This window comes from Cydia splendana, chromosome 17 (genome assembly GCF_910591565.1).
Source record: "Cydia splendana chromosome 17, ilCydSple1.2, whole genome shotgun sequence".
NCBI classification, from domain to species: domain Eukaryota; kingdom Metazoa; phylum Arthropoda; class Insecta; order Lepidoptera; family Tortricidae; genus Cydia; species Cydia splendana.
In genome coordinates this window covers 91,293-112,007 of record NC_085976.1, presented here as the reverse complement: position 1 = coordinate 112,007, position 20,715 = coordinate 91,293, and the positions used below count along the sequence as shown (strand labels likewise).

The following is a 20,715-nucleotide window of genomic DNA, read 5'->3' as shown; positions in this document are numbered from 1 at the left end:
GCAGAGCTTGAAATAACATGGTGCTAAGAGCTTTAAATACACCGTGTTTTTTTTGATTTCCGTTAATTTCAAGGGTGCATTCCTGAGCTTAAATCAAGTACTTAACTTTCTCAAAGACACCGATGTTCTAATTAAGTCCATTTCGGAGATAATCCATAATTTATTTTTTTACTATAAGGCCTCTACAAGCGTGTACACTTGCCTTAGGGCCGGCTTACATATTGATTAGTGTTTAGAATGAGTTCATACATTTGCTACTAAACTTAAGTACAATCTCGGTCGATTGATGTACGAAATGACATTGATATGTCACAGATTTCAATTGTTTGGTTGAGTTAAATGTAATGCCCGTGTTACAACAACGCTATATGCTTCATTTAATTACTTTTTAAACAAAAAAAAAAACAAAAAAGAAAACAAAAAAAAAATGTTTTTTTGAAAATTAACTATGCCATTTAGTTCTTATAAACGTACTTAACTATACCCCGAAGTTAACGGAATTCAATAAAAACACGGTGTATAGTAAATTAAAGAAAAACAATACGAAATTTATGTGTAAAAAAATACAAAAAGTTATAATATCCCAGCATACAATTACTGGGGATCGAACCCAGACCCTCTGTGCAAACAGAAAAAGCGAACGTTTACAAACTGAGCCAAATAGTTCTTAGATGGGTTGACGAAATTTAGCTACTCCTTCTCAAATTAAAATTAGTTAATATTAAATATCTAAATACCGCCTAAACCAGCGATAATTTTTTTCTGCATTTTTTGCTATTAACTCTGTAAACATGTTTCAAAAAGAAAAAAGTCTTATGATATCGATACGACTATTTGTTTAGGCGCCAGGTATCACGACTCCGCCATTTTTAAAAATTTCCAAAAACCGGATTGACAAAAAAATTTTATTTAGTCATAAAATTCGGTCACAAAATTTCACGAGAATCGGTTAAGAATTGCGACCTGTAGAGGAGAACATCCGGACATACGAAAGCAAAATGCCCGAGTCAAAACGTAGACCTTCGCTTCGCTTCGGTCAATGAAACTTCCCAATCCTCATGCTTTGTACATATTAGGTATCTATCGACACCTTAGCAACCGAGGCACGTTCTGTAAGTAATGGACGGGGTGATTTGATATGATATCATAAAAATAAAGTTTTTAATTTCTATAAAAATATCAGTACATATATAGGCCCCAATTAACTTTTCATTCTTTGTCAACTTGACAAAGTTAAATGTAAGCTGACCAATTTTTGAACTCGGTCATCAGAAGTATAGAATAGACCAGATGTTAAGTATCTCTCATATTTTAGAATTTAATGAGTAATTCAGAATCAAAGAGTAATCTAGCTGAGACTCTGAGAGTTGCCGGCGTTTGTTTCATGGGATTACCGAGTAAACACATAAATCTTACTTTGTTTGTTGTAAACAGAAGTCAAGAAAAGTACCTAAGTATTATTACTTTTCATGACTTCTACCTATATTTACAACAAAGTAAGCAATTTACTCTTCTAAGGCGTGTACGAGACCTAGTAGCTGCCCTCAGTCCGTTTAAAAAAATCGCTCTGATTATTACACATTAAGGAAGATCTTTTGCTCAGCAACAAGTTTTATCAAGTTATTGTCGAGTAATTATATTAATGTGCTTCAGGAAGAGAATTATCAAGAAATAAGCCAGTTTCTTTTAATAGCCGCCAGCAAAAAGTGACTATGTCATGCGAGATGATTGCTGCACAATAGGTTGCGCAGTCACAGTAATATCCAGTATTATAAGTTATAACTTCAAACGGTTCTCAGTCCCGTAACATGAAAGGCTTAAGGTCTTAAATACGGCCAGTTTTGCTAATAATAACATTACTAAATAAAATTTTGAAATTAGTGAAAACTTGACTTGACATAAAAAACCGGGCAAGTACGAGTCGGACTCGCGCACGAAGGGTTCCGTACCATAATGCAAAAAACGGCAAAAAAAAAGCAAAAAAAAAAAACGGTCACCCATCCAAATACTGACCACTCCCGACGTTGCTTAACTTTGGTCAAAAATCACGTTTGTTGTATGGGAGCCCCATTTAAATCTTTATTTTATTCTGTTTTTAGTATTTGTTGTTATAGCGGCAACAGAAATACATCATCTGTGAAAATTTCAACTGTCTAGCTATCACGGTTCGTGAGATACAGCCTGGTGACAGACGGACGGACGGACGGACGGACGGACGGACGGACGGACGGACGGACGGACGGACAGCGGACTCTTAGTAATAGGGTCCCGTTTTACCCTTTGGGTACGGAACCCTAAAAATGATCATCAACATTTTAAGCTTAATTATAATTATGCGCGATTAAGTCCCGTTTATGTAAGTACATTATATTGGGTCAATACTATATACTAGGTACCTAAATATTAGAGCTTGTAAGAGCACATAAGTTAGAGTACCTACTGTTGAGTTCAGTATAAAATTGTTGCCTTGACAACTCTACTTTTACTACTACCCATTTACTTAATACAATAACTATTGCACAATGCACATGATTGTACAACCTTTTGTACAACATGCACCTCCAGTACCAAATCTGGAGCTTCGGCATTAAACGGTTAAGTCACAGTACTGGTGGTACAATATTAACTATTGCCCTTATAATACAAGGAAACCTCGCAGGTAGCACTGGCAGCTGATCTCCGACCTCACGAACGACGTAGGTAGGTACTATTCGTTCTCATGACGTTGCGCTGTTTTTGCCACTAGGTAGTAGGTACCTACTGCCACGCGACAAGCACTATATGCAATATATGTAAACAATAGTAGAGTGTGCAATGAATTTCCTCTCGCGAACGCTCCGACGGTGGGATGAGCTCATGCCGAGGTTTCCTCGAGCCTCTAGTACATTTCACTAAGGGGTTCTTCAAAAATGGAGTGTAGGTACAGGTTTTTAAAGGGTCAGCATCGCAAATGTACACTGAAAGCGTCCATATGCAACGTAGGCTTATCATGTGGCGGGCTTTATGCTTGTTTGCCACCGACGTATTACAAAAACTCGAGTTATTTTTTTATATCGCCCATGTTAAACTCCTTTTACACATTCACTTCACAGTCATTTAATAAAAATTCTTAGTTTTAAATTTAAATGTACTTACTAGATTTAATAATAAATCGTATTTGGCTTAGATCCCCGCGTCACAGGCTAAGCCTACCTATAGTGTGGGGATCACTGTACTTCACCTATGTAACATCCAAACTATGAAATAAATATGTTTTTTCTTTTTTGAGATGAAATAAAATTGAAGTAAATTAAATATAAATAATTCTTGGTAGGTACGTAATTTTTAAGGTTCAGTAGGTTTAGCCAGCAGAGTTTTTGGTTTTGAATAAACATAGCGCTTTTTTAGATGACAAGTACGGTTGCCAAAATTTTAATTAGTAATCTTGAGGCCTCTATTAGTATTTATGTAAAACATCGATTCGAAACCTGATTTATTGACTTTCACTTGATAGAAAAAAATCCCGAACATGGGTCTAAAACGCACTTTAACACTTTTATCAAGAAACCTAAAAATATTAAAATTGCTTCTAAAATGCGCAATTTTATTTTTGATCTAAGTCATCGATTACTTTTTTTGTTAAAAATTACAAAGAATTAAAGTTCAAAAACTTGATATCCGCGATCCCGGGCACGCACGCATACCCGTCTCGCTCACGTTTTTGTTTTGATGCTGGGATTGGGATTTTTGCTAAGTTTCTACCTAAAGTAAATCAGTCTTGTTGAATTGAAACTTGTAAGTTTTTATTTACTTTTAATATTATTCGAGGCCACGGTGTCAACAAAACATTGCAGCTACCTACCTAGGTACTTCGAGAAACATCGAGAAAGGTTAGCTTAAGTTCACCTTGCTTGCTTGTTAACATTAACACACGTCCCAGACACGATTAAACATTATATTTTTGGTGTAAGAATTGGTGTAATAATTATATTAAATATTACGAGTACTTCATTGTTTTTTTGTGTATAATTTAAAATACGCCAAATAAATATTTCCTATTGCCGCTTGACATGGTGTGCGGGGGGTGTAGCAACAGCATTTTAAACATGATAGCCAACAGAACAGATTGTCCTTGGTTAAATAAAGCCCCTGGGCCCTGTATACATCTTTGATACATATATGTACGTTAACGTTCGGAGACGGAGGCTTTTCGTAGGTTTAGGCAACAACGCGGTCTTATGAGTAAGAGATACCTAACCGAGGCTCCGGTGCACGATTTCTATTAATATTAATACTTAGTACCTACATAAGCAACAACATTATCCTAGCACGACACAAGTTTAAATGTTCTATATGTACAGACATCTCTTTTTATTAGACATGAGTAGCTCGCGAATGAAAGATTCAAATGAAGTACTTCACTTGATGTCACTCTTTCATTCATTCATTCAGCGCGGATTCACTTAGTTCTTTACTTCAGCAGTCCAGTTTAAAAACCTGTTCATTTACTTGCTCATTCGCTTAAAGAGTGACAAGGACGCCATGTTAAACCTTCGATTCATAAATTAATTTACTTGAGTGATTCATATTGAATGAAATTATCTATCAAATTCTTCATTCAACTCAATATATCCGCGAATGAGAGAAATGAAACCAATACTTTTGATATAGATGGATCTGTTGAGCTACTGCACTAAACTGAACTAGTGAACTAAAAGAGTGAAGTACTTCACGGCGTACGAAAGATGCATATCATATCAATCTTTTCTTTTCAGTGATACATTTTGCGCATGTCTACTTTTTATTAAGCTATCACAGTAGAACGGTAGATACTGTTGACGCTTATTCTGATAAGCTTTTGATGCTACTGTACAATATCGTCTACATAGTACTCACAACACAAGCCTTAAAATAAGTAAAATTGTCCTATAATATTTATTTATTTATTATTATTTATTTAATATATCAGTGGCAAAGGAGAAGAAGCAGATTAGAACCTATCAGGTTTAATTTTTCACTCTGACCCTAAACAATAGGTATACATGTTACAAAGATTCATTTCGAGATGATTTCTAATTGTTAAATAATGATTTGCAGAGTGGGAGCCACCAGACGATACCAAGATGTTCGAGTGCTTCCTGGAAATAGCCTTCGAGGCGGAGGTGCACACGCAGGAGCATCCAGAACTGCAAGAGCTGGCGCGGCAGCTAGTCCACGAGGATCCCGCCACCAGGCCCGCCGCCATCCAGGAGCTGCGGGACATGGTGTACGGTGAGGACATAGCTGTGTCTGCGGGAGGGGGGCGGGGACACGTGGCAGTTAGTCCACGAGGATCCCGCCACCAGGCCCGCCGCCATTCAGGAGCTGCGGGACATGGTGTACGGTGAGGACATAGCTGTGTCTGCGGGAGGGGGGTGGGGACACGTGGCAGTTAGTCCACGAGGATCCCACCACCAGGCCCGCCGCCATTCAGGAGCTGCGGGACATGGTGTACGGTGAGGACATAGCTGTGTCTGCGGGAGGGGGGTGCAGGGTGGGTACACGTGGCAGCTGGTGCACGAGCACTCGGAGACCAGTCACGTCGCCATCCAGGAGCGATAGGGGGATAATATACGGTGAGGACATAGCTGTGTCTGCGGGAGGAGGGTGCAGGGTGGGGACACGTGGCAGCTGGTGCACGAGCACTCGGAGACCAGTCACGTCGCCATCCAGGAGCGATAGGGGGATGATATACGGTGAGGACATAGCTGTGTCTGCGGGAGGAGGGTGCAGGGTAGGGACACGTGGCAGCTGGTGCACGAGTACTCGGAGACCAGTCACGTCGCCATCCAGGAGCGATAGGGGGATGATATACGGTGAGGACATAGCTGTGTCTGCGGGAGGGGGGTGCAGGGTGGGGACACGTGGCAGCTGGTGCACGAGCACTCGGAGACCAGTCACGTCGCCATCCAGGAGCCATAGGGGGATGATATATGGTGAGGACATAGCTGTGTCTGCCGGGGGGAGGGGGGTGCAGGGTGGGGACACGTGGCAGCTGGAGCACGAGCACTCGGAGACCAGTCACGTCGCCATCCAGGAGCGATAGGGGGATGATATACGGTGAGGACATAGCTGTGTCAGTCGGGGGGAGGGGGGTGCAGGGTGGGTACACGTGGCAGCTGGTGCACGAGCACTCGGAGACCTGTCACGACGCCATCCAGGAGCGATAGGAGGATGATATACGGTGAGGACATAGCTGTGTCTGCGGGAGGGGGGTGCAGGGTGGGGACACGTGGCAGCTGGTGCACGAGCACTCGGAGACCAGTCACGTCGCCATCCAGGAGCGATAGGGGGATGATATACGGTGAGGACATAGCTGTGTCAGTCGGGGGGAGGGGGGTGCAGGGTGGGGACACGTGGCAGTTGGTGCACGGCGAGCACTCGGAGACCTGTCACGACGCCATCCAGGAGCGATAGGAGGATGATATACGGTGAGGACATAGCTGTGTCTGCGGGAGGGGGGTGCAGGGTGGGGACACGTGGCAGCTGGTGCACGAGCACTCGGAGACCAGTCACGTCGCCATCCAGGAGCGATAGGGGGATGATATACGGTGAGGACATAGCTGTGTCTGCCGGGGGGAGGGCGGTGCAGGGTGGGGACACGTGGCAGCTGGAGCACGAGCACTCGGAGACCAGTCACGTCGCCATCCAGGAGCGATAGGGGGATGATATACGGTGAGGACATAGCTGTGTCTGCCGGGGGGAGGGGGGTGCAGGGTGGGGACACGTGGCAGCTGGTGCACGAGCACTCGGAGACACTTGGACATTGTAAGCCATAGAAACAAGTTATCTATCCTAAACTTTTGAGTTCATAAAAAATAAATTACTTACCTACTAATTATATCTAATTTTGATCTCTATTTCAAACATAATGATAATGGTATAAGTCACGGAGACGATACTGTAACAAATGCTCGGTAGCTGCTATTACCTTCTAAGGACGGGTTCAGCGCTGTTGTAATCATAATAATATCGTTACCACCTCTCAGTGGCGTAAAGAAGTCGGTTCAGGGCGCGTAGCCAACGTGCCGATCGTTATCGATTTGTAGCGTATCGTTAGTCATCTCTCTCTCTATCACTCTTTCATACTAGTGCGACAGTTACAGTTGCGTTTCGTTCGCTACGGAGCGTTAACGTTGGCTACGCACCCAGTTGTGTTTATTTTAAACTTTAACGGGACTTCAGGTAGTATAAGAATAATCAGAGTATTATTCGCTGCGCTGCTTTAACCGTAACGTTTTGTTGTTGTAACGTAACTTCTTAGCATTAAAACAGATTTACTTCTAAATATCTAATCTTTTAGCGATATAAATATCTGGGAGACCGAGCTTTGCTCGGAAAACATATAAAAACTCAAAAATGCGCGTTTTTTCAGAGATAAGACCTAGCTAGATCTATTTATCGCTTCCGAAAACCCCCATATAGCAAATTTCATCGAAATCGTGAGAGCCATTTCCGAGATCCCCGAAATATATACAGGGTGTTTGGTACATCGTTTGCCAAATTAAAACGGCAGATAGAATGAGTCATTTGCTATCTACTCATGCCTAGAAAAAACAATTTTTTTTTTCTAGCCATGTTTTTTTTACTACTGCGCAAGTAAAAATTTGAAATTTACGAAAAACTGCCATAGAGCTGAAAAAAAAGTGCGCAAAACTAAACATTTCTAGGCCTGGGGAGATAGCAAATGACTCAACCTATCTGCCGTTTTAATTTGGCAAACGATGTACCAAACAACCTGTATATAAATATTTATATATAAATAAATATACATATAAATAAATAAACAAGAATTGCTCGTTTAAAGGTATTAAATAGATAGATAGATACTATATATAGATAGATATTATATAGATGTTATATGTACTTAGATGTTAAACTGCCAGCGGCAGCGTTATTTTAGGATTTTTTTTCAGTGCTATTTATATTTTGTGTGGTGTCATTTGTTTGATTCATCTCTCTCCAAAATTCAAGCCCTGTGTATATATGTTGTGGTATCATAGGTGTGTATGTAGTGGTGAACTTCATACTAAACGTTGTATAACTAGAAGGCTGCCTAGGTCGACGATCGCAATACAGTCTTAGATAACCGGTAGGTAATGATTAGGGTATTCAATTGGTTAGGTTAATTTGGTATGTTTATATGGAAACTAAAGCGTGTCAACGAGCCTTAAATGCTGGTAATTATGTAGGTACCTGTTTACAATATGAGAGTGAGTGGTTTCTAGATGGTAGTAATGTCCTTGATTTTTTTTTCCTATATACCGACTGTATATGCAGTGAGTTTGAAACGATATATTGTTTTACAAACAAAGTAGTCCATTCAAGTATAGATATGTAAAAGAAATATATGTATTTCTTTCGTTCGTTCGTTCATTTTTTCTCTCAATCTATCTCTCGATGTACCTCAGAATTGGATGACAACTGCAATCTTTTAGCTAGCCTCTAATGATTAATTGAGGATTCTAAAAACCCTGACACTCGCCAAGTCCCCTCGCAAATCTTACATAGGAATAAAAATCCTGACATGGCAAACAAAATCTGAATACATATATGGAAACCCTACCTTCTATACGAGGCAGAGATGTAGGGTTGGAGCCGGTGTAGCTTTATTTGACGTTCATAAGCGCATTGTAATATGCCTACTTGAATAATAAACTATCATTATCTTCTTTATTGTGCACCATAAAGCTAAAAAATACAGAAAGCGAAATACAAACGTAATTGTGTAAGTACCGTACCGTTGTGTTATATATATTATGTGTGCGCAGAGCGCGGGGAGTGCACGCCGAGGCGCATGGACGACGCGTTCCTGCTGCGGTTCCTGCGCGCGCGACGCTTCCTCGTGCCGCGCGCGCACAAACAGGTTTATTGTTTACCTATTCATTCACACAACACACAAGTTTACAGTTTATACCAAAATGCTTACATATTACACAATAAGATTCCAAAAGTATTTACAATATAACTACACAAAAAGTTAAACATTACAAACTACGAGTAGTTCACACCTACATTATTACTATCGGTGCGGCTCTGCGAGTTGTCGGCCACATGAAGCCCCATGGCTCCGCCATTAAGGAAAATTCGAAAACTGAATCAACAAAGTAACCCATACAATTATCGAACCTGCACACATAATTTTACCAGAATCTGATGAGAAATGTGACCTGCAGACATCTAGGAGAACAGCCGAGCCGAACATACGAAAGCATTGTGCCCAAACGGAAACTGAGACGCTTCGCGCTCTATCGGCCGCCTGGTAACCGCCGGGGGAATCAGAGTAATGATCGACTAATAACCAATAATAGACTACCGTCAATAACCATCAAAGAATGGTCCGCCTTGCTGTGGCGCTTATCAGTAGGTATTCAACCGCGTGTGCCGCTGCTCCCGTACCGGCGCGGCGACCTTATCATTACACTTGTACACAGTGGTGTATACATTTTAGGCCGAGCCACACCGGCTGCGTGTGCAGCACGTGTGCGTCGACGTAAGCGTAGACGTGCGCAGCACCCCTGTCACACCGGGTGACGCGCACGTCACCCAGCGCACGCCACGCAGTGTGCTGTACACGTCACGCAAGCGCACGCTGCAGCTCGGTCATGCGTGCAGTAAAATAAAATACACTCCTGCGACAGTACATCATGTTATTATACTGTTACTTATACTGAAATAAATGGTATTCTATTCTATTATACTCCTGTTGCAAATGGAAGCAGCTCACAGAATGCCGACATTGCAATTAGAGGAAAAAAATGTCTCATATTTGAATCGAGATAATTCAGAGTACATAATATTATTATTAAGTTCACAATACAACAACCTTGTTTTCCAATAGTATTATTAGTACCTAACATCGATTTGTTCCCACAGGCCAAATTTTTATAAGACGTATTTTTTTGGAATCTTTGTGCTATATGTTGTAAATATACATTCGTATTGACGAATATATTAATTAGTTTTTCTTTTATCACTGAATCCATATTAAAAACCAGCACGCGTACCGGCCGAGTTGTAAATAAATACAAGCGAGCTGCGCGTGTACACGCACAGCACCTATGCAGCACCGAGCTGTGCGTGTCCGAACCTGCTCGGTTCGCCCTCTCATAGGGAACGCAGTTAAACACAACGTCATCACTGCACGCAACGAAGCGACGTTGCCGCTCCGGTGCGTGGACGCGTGCACGCAGCACGCAGCCGGTTTGTCTCGTCGGAGCTGCGTTGCGTGCAAGTCACGCGTACGCGCACGTCACGCACACGTCACGCAAGCGGTGTGTCCTCTCGTATGAGTTTTCGTATTATACAACGCATCGGGACGCGTACGTGCACGTGCACGTCTACGCATACGCATCCGGTGTGGCTTGGCCTTTTATATGTACAACGGGGAGCCAATTCACTAAGATACACACAACATTAGCATCGTCTATTCTAAATAAAATCTTATTGATCAATCCAGTCCATTACCAGAGTTCGGACAATTTATCGCAAAAATAAATATGTTATGGAACACGATACATTTTTTTTAACAATTTTGAACTGCAGTTTTTGTGTATTATATCAATCTGGAAATTTTATAAAGATACTGTGTACATAATATTGTTTTTATGTACAGTTTAATAAATCTTGTCCTATTTTGAGATATATAAATGATTTTTGATGGTTTTGTGATGATTTGTCCGACCTCTGTCCATTACATACAATCTAGGTACCTAATGATTTTTCAATGCCTTCCTTAGTTGAAAATAATGTCATGGTTACAGACCTATAGCGTTAATCATGAACTGTCAAATCTAACAAGCCATTGAAAATTATTTCTCCCTATTCGTCTTTTATTTTGACACTCCTGTAACATGATAATAATTAATCTTAAAAAAAAAGTAAAACCGACTTCAAGTCTTCATCAGCAGTTCCACTTTATCAAATGGCACTTTTTAATAGTAAATGCTTAGTTTGTTGATGAAAATACAAAAATCGCTGTATGTATGCTTATAACGTTTGAAGAGTTCCCTCAATCCCTCATGGAATCCATCATAATAAACCTTGATAAAATGTTCTTTATAAATCTTACTGGCTTAGTAAACTTAACCAAATCGATAAAGTGAACTATGCATCGTTATACAGTTCCGTTTTGATCATCATCAGCAGTTCCATTTCATTAAATGTCACTATTTCTGAACGTAAATACTTGCTTTATTGATGAAAACACTAAAATCGCTATATGTATGCCTATAATATTCAAGGAATTCCCTGGGTTCCTCATGGATCCCATCATCAGAACTGGAATTTGATAAAAACAAAAAATAATTTTCCAAATCGTTTCACCAATGTCGGAGTTATGAGGCATACATACAAAAAAAAATACGGTCGAATTGATAAACTCCTCCTTTTTTGAAGTCGGTTAAAAAGAGACATTTAACAAAGGTTAGCAAACTTTATGACGAATCAGGGGTTTTATAACTTAGTCCTGTGATGTACTTATGTTATGTTGTCGTATTTAGTTTCCTTTGAATGGGAAAACTCAGGAAACGCAAGCAAATTAACTAATGATTTGATTTGACACGAGACGGAGACGCGAACTATTTCTTAATTAAGACACCTGTGTTTGCTTGGAGCCGGTGCGAGTATATGTATAGTTGTAGATACCAGCCTTATTCTCATTTGACTTTTCCTACCTTCCTACTTGTCTTGCCTGCGTTTGAGACTGGCGTCAATGCGGCTAGTAGCACTAGGTACAAACTTATGCATGTTTTGAGTCTATCCCGGCTAGAAAGAGTTTATCCTTTGTTTCACAGCTGGTCCGTTACTGCCGCTTCCTGGAGCAGTACCCCGAACTGTACCGGGACGTGGACCTGTGGGGACTGGCCCGCGTGGGCTGCGCGTACGAGGGCTGCATGCTGGACCGCCCGGGCGTCGGCCGCCTCACTATACTGCGGTTCGGTGAGTGCTGCCCAGTGGTGGGGCTGTGGGGGCTGGCCCGCGTGGGCACCGCGTACGAGGGCTGCATGCTGGACCGCCCGGGCGTCGGCCGCCTCACTATACTGCGGTTCGGTGAGTGTTGCCCAGCGGTGGGGCTGTGGGGGCTGGCCCGCGTGGGCACCGCGTACGAGGGCTGCATGCTGGACCGCCCGGGCGTCGGCCGCCTCACTATACTGCGGTTCGGTGAGTGTTGCCCAGCGGTGGAGCCGTGGGGGCTGGCCCGCGTGGGCACCTCGTACGAGGGCTACATACTAGACCGCCCGGGCGTCGGCCGCCTCACTATACTGCGGTTCGGTGAGTGTTGCCCAGCGGTGGGGCTGTGGGGGCTGGCCCGCGTGGGCTGCGCGTACGACGGCTGCATGCTGGACCGCCCGGGCGTCGGCCGCCTTACTATACTGCGGTTCGGTGAGTGTTGCCCAGCGGTGGGGCTGTGGGGGCTGGCCCGCGTGGGCTGCGCGTACGAGGGCTGCATGCTGGACCGCCCGGGCGTCGGCCGCCTCACTATACTGCGGTTCGGTGAGTGTTGCCCAGGGATTGGGGCTGTGGGGCCTGGCCCGCGTGAGCTGCGCGTACGACGGCTGCATGCTGGACCGCCCGGGCGTCGGCCGCCTCACTATACTGCGGTTCGGTGAGTGTTGCCCAGCGATGGGGCTGTGGGGGCTGGCCCGCGTGGGCACCGCGTACGAGGGCTGCATGCTGGACCGCCCGGGCGTCGGCCGCCTCACTATACTGCGGTTCGGTGAGTGTTGCCCAGCGATGGGGCTGTGGGGGCTGGCCCGCGTGGGCACCGCGTACGAGGGCTGCATGCTGGACCGCCCGGGCGTCGACCGCCTCACTATACTGCGGTTCGGTGAATGTTGCCCAGCGATGGGGCTGTGGGGGCTGGCCCGCGTGGGTACCGCGTACGAGGGCTGCATGCTGGACCGCCCGGGCGTCGGCCGCCTCACTATACTGCGGTTCGGTGAGTGTTGCCCAGCGGTAGGGCTGTGGGGGCTGACCAAGATATCTCGTCGGAGAGATAAAACCACTACATTTTCATGTAATTTACTATAATAACATTTGCTTGGGTTGGGTTAAATGCGTTGCGAGGGATACGTTTTTAAGAACCAATATAGCATCACTGCACGCTGTGCAAAATACAAATGAAATTATTCTATTGGTTCTTAATAAACACATCCTCCCTCCCCTTTCCCTCCCTCATCCCTCGCTACGCATCCTCGCATATCTCTCGCCGTCAAACCGCAGCCTTAACTCTCCATTATCATACTTTTCCAATGATTTTATTTGGTAAAAACAAAGAAAGAAATAAACAAACATAATAAAACTTAAAAATCTAAAGATAAAAAATTTGGCCCAGATCGCCGTCAACGGGCAAGGTGCCCAGAAGGCTGGCTGTATTTCCCCGCTGTATGGCGATACTAATACGCTGGGCGAAATAGTGGCCAGCCCTCTGGTCACCAGAAGCCTCTATTAGGCGCGCCGACAAGTCTTTGTAGAGTCGACGCGCACTTGGCCCCCACGGCCCCAAAGTTTCGACACCAAACGCCGCAAATATGTAGCTGCTTCCCAGAGCGGCATATTTGCGGCGCTTGAGGCTCTCGACTGAGGAAGCCGCAGCGCCAGCAGAATCTTTGGTGCTTGGAACATGGGACGGTGCCAGGGTATCAACGCAAGTAGCGTCCCAAACTAGCGGCCGACCCATGCTCCAAGGCACCAGTGTCAATCCGTCGGGCCTCTTGCCATCATCCCTGGCCAGACCGCTGGGCTCGAGGACTGCAGGTACTTTGGCACTAACAAGAGCCCGACGGATGACATCATTCCAATTAATTTGTTGCATATGCAGCAAACACAATTAGTTAGTTAGTAATATTTTATGTATAGGTACTAGCTTCTGCCCGCGACTTCGTCTGTATAGGGTAGTGATAATGATTGATCAAAACTATTTTATATACTTCCCCGGGCCTCAAACTGTCTCCATAGGTACCAAATTTTATCTAAATCGGTTCAGCGGTTTAAGCGTGAAGAAGTCACAGGCAGACAGATAGTTAAGAGTTACTTTCGCATTTATAATATTAGTAGGGATTCGATCGTATAAAATATATAATAAATTCGTCAATTGAGTGTTTTAAAAATTCAACCGTCAGGTTTATTTCATTTATAATTTACTTATAATAATTATTACACTCGATCGGTCGCTTGCATCCATTGCGTAACACGTAACGTTCAAATCTACAGACAGCATTCATATTTTAGAATATAATCCCAATCCAAAATATATAGTAGAGGCGCCGATCAAAGCATGTGTGCGCCGGTTATTCAATTCAATTCAATATTTTTATTTCGAATAAAAAAATCCATATTATTGTTAGTACAAGGCTCAACAACCCTTATAAATCTATGTTAGTGATAAAAAGAACATAAAAACAAACAAAAATAATTATGTACAACTAAAAGCGGCGTGGTGCGGCGACCGGCGGCGCGTGCAGTCGCACCCAGCGCGCGAACATAGGCGAGTCCCAGCGCTGCGCCAGCACGTTTAGAATATTGTTTGGGCTGTGGCGAAGACGGTCGACTAATGACGCACACCGTTTTCTAATTATTGCGTCGAAACTATCGGTGTGCGCCTCGGCAAACATAGTTGACGCGCTACAGTAACGCGGCAGCCCAAACAGCACTCTAATAGCAGTTATGCATAACGTAATGTAACGTAACGAACCGGTCGGCCTCTACTCCGTGACCAGCCGGCCCGGCCCAGAGACGTCGCGAGCACCCACATGGAGGTCATGCCTTCGGTTTCTGTGAACGATACTTTTTAAACATTGTACCACTGTACCTATTTATGTATGTGTAAATTGTGTTAGTGTTCATTTTATTGATACATTTTTGATTTGATTTTCTATCAAGCGAATTTTATGTACCTAATCATGCAGGTATTCATTTAGCAATGTCATGTAAATAGCTTAAGTTCCAATGATGTTCCGAACATATAAATTAATTCATTTCATTATGTTCGGAACTTACCTAATTCGGTAGGTATCAATATAATACTCGTACTTATACAGCGATTATTTGTTTAATCATCAACGGTAATAAAGATTAGAAAATATAATAAACTCTAGGTACACAATTATTTATACTTGATATAAGATTTAAAAATTTGGTCCCGATTAAATTAAATAGATAATTTGGCACGTTGTCCTCGGTCCACCTACACTACACGGATTAAGAAAAATCCAATGAACTCTTTACAATAGACATGCATAGCAATCTGTTTTAATGGTAATGTTGTGTTTCTCCAGGAACATGGGACCCTGATGACTACCCCGTCGAGGAGCTGGTGAAGGTGGGCATGGCCATGATGGAGATCGGGCTGCGCTCGCCCAAGATGCAGGTATTTAATCATATATTACAAATAAACGTATTTACATATATGCATTTTTATGACCTCATAAAATATCCAACATGTCATGTGCCACGTTGTAATACACACATGCTTATGAGATACGGTACTCCGCTTGCGTGCAGCATGGCTCCAACATTTAAGGCCGCTTGTATGTGCAGCACGTGTGGGTCCACGTAACCGTAGATGTGTGCAGCACCTTCAGTGTGGCCAGGCCTTTAAGCGCTCGTGCACACGCATCTCTCTCTCATTGTATAGAATATATGGTTCTCTCTTTCTTTGAGATATCATCAAAATGGCATGTGTCATGCATGTATGACATGTCATAGGTGGTGGGCGGCACCGTGATCGTAGACATGGCCGGGATCACCATGAAGCACGTGGCCACGCTCACGCCCACCATCGCCTACCAGATCGTCTGCCTCATGGGGGTAAGTTCTTACACCTTTTTTCAACCCAGTCAGGGTTCTTAATACAAGAAATAGTTGACTTTATGAGTAGGTAGTTAAATAAATAAATAATAAATTAAATAAATTCATTTATTCGCGACCAACTTGGAAGAAAAAGCCCTATGCTAGACTTTAAGTAAATGTAGTCAGAGAGCTCTATATTTCCGTCAAATCTCTGTAAAAAATTACATCGTTTCTGGTAAAATTGAAATGCATAGCATATAAAATCATAAAAAGCTGAAGTGGAGTGGGTTTTGACCAGAGTTATTAGTGTTTTTACTATTTTTTGCGTTATATTAATTAATAGTTAATGATATTTTTAAGGTCAGACATTTCTCGTTCCATATCCTTTCTTTGGTTTAAGTATCTTTAAACTTTAGATAAGGCGCAGGAACATAGATGATACCTCAGTCATCTGTTGCGTGCGAGTATGTAGGTATGTAAGTAACATTTTACATAACAAACATCAATCTACTGCCACACAATCCGGCTGCAACACCTGCAGTGTCTAATCTGAAGAAACACTGATGGGGCAGCAATGTGCATGATTATAGTTTCATAGAAGATGATTGTTATTTATGTACAAAACCAAATTGTTTTATGTCTAAATAATTGTAAAATATGCATATGTTTTTCTTAACTAGGTCTTGCGTTAAGGATTTAAGGTATGAGTTTCTAAGAAATTCCTTGGAAATCAAGTTAGGTACCAACTTACCCTAATACCCTATTCATTCATACTCCATAAACGAAGAAACTGGTATTTTTACTATTTTTTCCAATATTAAATCTACAATTTGAACACCCAGAAGCTTGAACTGAAAAGATTGCAACGCCGTCTTTGCTCGTTTATCCTCATTCCCTGATTTTCCAGTTGGCGATCCCGTGCGTGATGAATTCCTGCCACATCGTCAACTACAACTGGCTTCTCAACACCTTCTTCTTCCTCTTCAAGCGCTTCATCCCCAAGAAGGCGTGGAAGATGATCCACTTCCACGGCCACGACCTGGAGTCGCTGCGCCAGCTGGTGGACCCCGAGTGCCTCCCGCCGAGGTACGGGGGCACGTGCCGGCACCACGCCACTATTGGGACCTGGTTCAACAAGATCAGAAAGTACAGAGACGAGGCCTTCGATCGGGAGATGAAGGAATTCGGCTGGGTGATAAAGGAGTGATGAACAGATAACTATAAGGGTCGGCGCCATTAACGTCGCTAAATTGTTTGTATTGGAAATTTCATAGTTTACTGCTGATCGCCGATGAACAATGCGTCATTTTAATAACAAAACTTCCGTGAGACACAGACATATTAAATATTATTATATGTATAGATATTAAGAACGGGTCACTCACGTCAACTCACGTATTTTAAGTCGAAAGCGAAGCCTTTTTCGACTTAAAATACGTGAGTGACCCGTTCTTAATATATTTAATATGAACAATCCGTCAATTCTGAATGGTGGAATATGGAATGAATAGCTGCACAACTATTTTTGAAATGCTTTAAAACTGCTAAAATATTTTTTTATACAATTCTTCTATACCTAATGACTGCGTATAAATTGATTGCTTATTATTTGTAAGAATTGAGATTTTGAAAACAGACATTTATGTTCGGCTTCATGAAGGAATGAAAATGTATTTTGATTTCTATACAAAACACAGCTGTAACATTTTACATTATGTGTGAAGATGGTACTAATGCGATCTCATGTTATTTATTAAGTAAATTGTTGGGAATTGAAGGTACTCTTGTAACCTATATTTTCATCCTACTAGTCCATAAAAATAACTAGTATCAATGCAATGTCTGTACAAATGTAGGTGTATTAATACTGAATTAAGACATTTTTTTACCGAATACAGAACTATGTGAGAATAATAATGGTTATTCTACTTGATGATCTGATGCTGATGAAGTAATACAATCCCACCGCGTTTGGGCTCGTTAGAATCGTATCAACAAATAGAAATGTACAGTCAGTAACAAAAGCTTGTATTTTATTAAACTGTTTTTGGCAAACGCTTGTTTTACTCGGCAGCTGTACGAGTATTTATACCTACACAATTACACATACATATAAATTGATTCAAGAAAGCAGCATCGATTTTTTTTCACATCGACATTTACAAAATAAAGACGTTTCGTTTGATGTTTTGTATTATTTCACTAATTCAGTATTTACTCCTGTTCCCTTTTCGTTTTTCCTTGAGACCCTTAAGCAGCTCACGGTGGTTCGGCTTGTATGGAGAAAGTGTCAAAAATCGATTTCTCCGAAAGTATCAAAGGTACCTTCTAAATAAAAATACCTTCGTGTTTGTTGTTTTAAGATCTAACAAAAAAACAGTAATTAGAAGTTTTACTCTGTATATTATGTCGTAAAAAAAAATCAAACTGATAAAAAAAAAATATGCGGAATACACACAATTTTAAAGCCTTATAAAAATACAATTTAAAAATACATTACAACGTATTCTTCAACAGTATAATAATACCAATATTTAATATTAATTATAATGTAAAAAATCTATATTTAAAATTAGAACTTATATATTTACAGAGATACAAATATCGTACAAATTATGGAACACAACATATTTCACGTCATGTCTCAGTCATCTTAAAAAACTAATTTAGACTAACTAATACTTGAAATTAACCTAAAATATATTTTAACCATCTAATTAACTAAGTACACATTGTGATAACGATTATTTTTTCTTCTTAGGTAGTTTCCTAAGGCCCATAATCATAGGGTCCGAATTTACTAGGAGACGATTTAAGAGATCCGTATTCGTCTTGGTGCGTGACACCTTCCGAGTATTATTAAACCTGAACTGCTTAATTTTTTTTGTAAACTCGGCATGTAACTTCTTCTGAAAGCTCTCCTATTCGTAACATCACGTGGTCAATCACTGTAGCTCCATGAATGAGGACTTTATGAACAGAAGCTGGCATATAGTATCCAAATTTTTCTATAAGTTACCGGGCCGTTTCTAACGCATAGTCATTATATTTCTCGAAATTTATTTTGCACCCGGAATTAATACTTTGAATAATAATATTTTGAATTGAATTGAATACACTTCAAAATTGTGCCACCTCTATCAACAAGCTCTTTTTAATGCCAGTTATCTCAGCTGAAACAGCAGAATTTTCAAAAAAACCTGCGTGCCGTATTTCCATCATTGGATGTTCCAATCGCCCTCCGCTGATCGTTTTTTCGCTTGCAATATTTTAGCATATGATGGTAACACTAGATTATTTTTGCTATTAATAATCTTTTGTATCAATTCATATTGATGCTTTGTTAATTTCGCCTCCATTAATAAGATAAAACCTCATCCACATTCACCTCACTCCGAACACTGTCGGTTGAAATATCAACCAAAAGAACTGTGAAAGTTCAGCTAATCTTCTACGTTTGGTTCGGTTACTGCACGAGTCATAATCTTTTTTTGGTTGCTCTAATTTTGAAAAATTATTACACTTATTATTTAACAATAAAACACTTACTGTTGACGAGTTCGTACCTATATGTAAGTCTACGGCTTCTACATTATTTAACCACTCATGATATTTAGCAATAACTTTATCCCCATTTCTAGTTTCTTTCTTTCAAAATGTTAATAAACTTCTACTTAAATTATTAAGGTGATTATGTAAACTGCTAACATTAATGTTTTCAGCCTCTTCAGGTACTGCTGCACAAGTACCTATTTGGAGAATATTGCGTGCCCTGTCCATATATCAACCATCGGTAGCGCACCACAATTCAAATATGTGCATCCTCGAAAACGTGCAATGAAAAAAAGTCCATGAAAAGAAACAAAAATCGTTAGAAAATATAGTTCAAGACTGGTTAAAAAACACAACTAAATTTCGTAGAGGGCTTATAGCCTTCAAGGTCGCAGGGCTGTGCAAACAAAATACAATGATCCCATAACTATGCTTTATGGGCAATACGATGCATATTCATTTTCATTACTAATATGTGCCGACACAATTTTGAAAGCTACCGTGAATACTCTTAGTATGAAATAACTTGGTAACATTAAGAGGTCACGTAGACCCCAAGCTAATCGAACATGTTAAATAAATAACATGCTATTAATAAAAATTATTAATAATACATACCTTTGTTTACAACTTCCATAATAATGCAATTGATAAAAAATAAAGAATTTCGAAATATGTGCCGTATACAAACATTAACGTGTCACTGCTAACGCTAATTACGCGTGGTCGATGTGCTCACTTCGAGGGTTCGAAAATTTATGATTTACTTTTTAATCATTTATTTACATACAATATATATACAGTGGTACTACTAAACTAAATTAATAACTAGCTTAAATCTAAAATAGGCCCTTGAGGCATTGTACCAAGGATGCTGGCGGCATTTCCTCGCTGTATCGCAATGCTGATACGTTGTGCGAGGTAGCCGCCAGCTCTTCGGTCACCAGTTACGTCAACCAGACGCTTCGCGATTTCTGCGAACAACTTATGCGCGCTGGGACCCCATGGACCTAGAGTTTCAACTCCAAATGGTACAAAATGGTACTCTCTACCGAGGCTCTTATATTTGTTACGTTTTAGAATTTCGGCGCCAGTGTGTCTACGCAGGTAGCATTCCACACCAACATCCGTCCCAAGCTCCAAGGAACTAAGGACACTCCATCGGGCCTCTTGCCATCATCTCTGATAATGCCAGTCGGCTCAAGAAGAGCAGGCACATTGATGGTGGCAAGAGACCGACGGACTATGTCATTAAGCGACGCATGTCTCGAAAAACGGCCTGCACTTTTTTGACAAGATAGTAGTGATTTACTTAAATAATTTAGAAACTATATATAGTCTCAGGTAGTGTGG

General features: G+C 41.4%; 1 protein-coding gene across 1 annotated transcript; it reads left to right on the top strand.

Annotated features, from left to right (window-relative positions):
• Positions 1 to 5,067: 5,067 nt before the first annotated feature.
• LOC134798611 (clavesin-1-like) lies at positions 5,068 to 17,661 on the top strand. The gene is made up of 6 exons (XM_063770976.1): positions 5,068 to 5,250; positions 8,790 to 8,884; positions 11,814 to 11,958; positions 15,297 to 15,388; positions 15,727 to 15,828; positions 16,718 to 17,661. Exons 1-6 carry the CDS (start codon positions 5,103 to 5,105, stop codon positions 17,015 to 17,017), a joined length of 882 nt encoding a protein of 293 aa, XP_063627046.1. The 5' UTR covers positions 5,068 to 5,102; the 3' UTR covers positions 17,018 to 17,661.
• Positions 17,662 to 20,715: the final 3,054 nt, after the last annotated feature.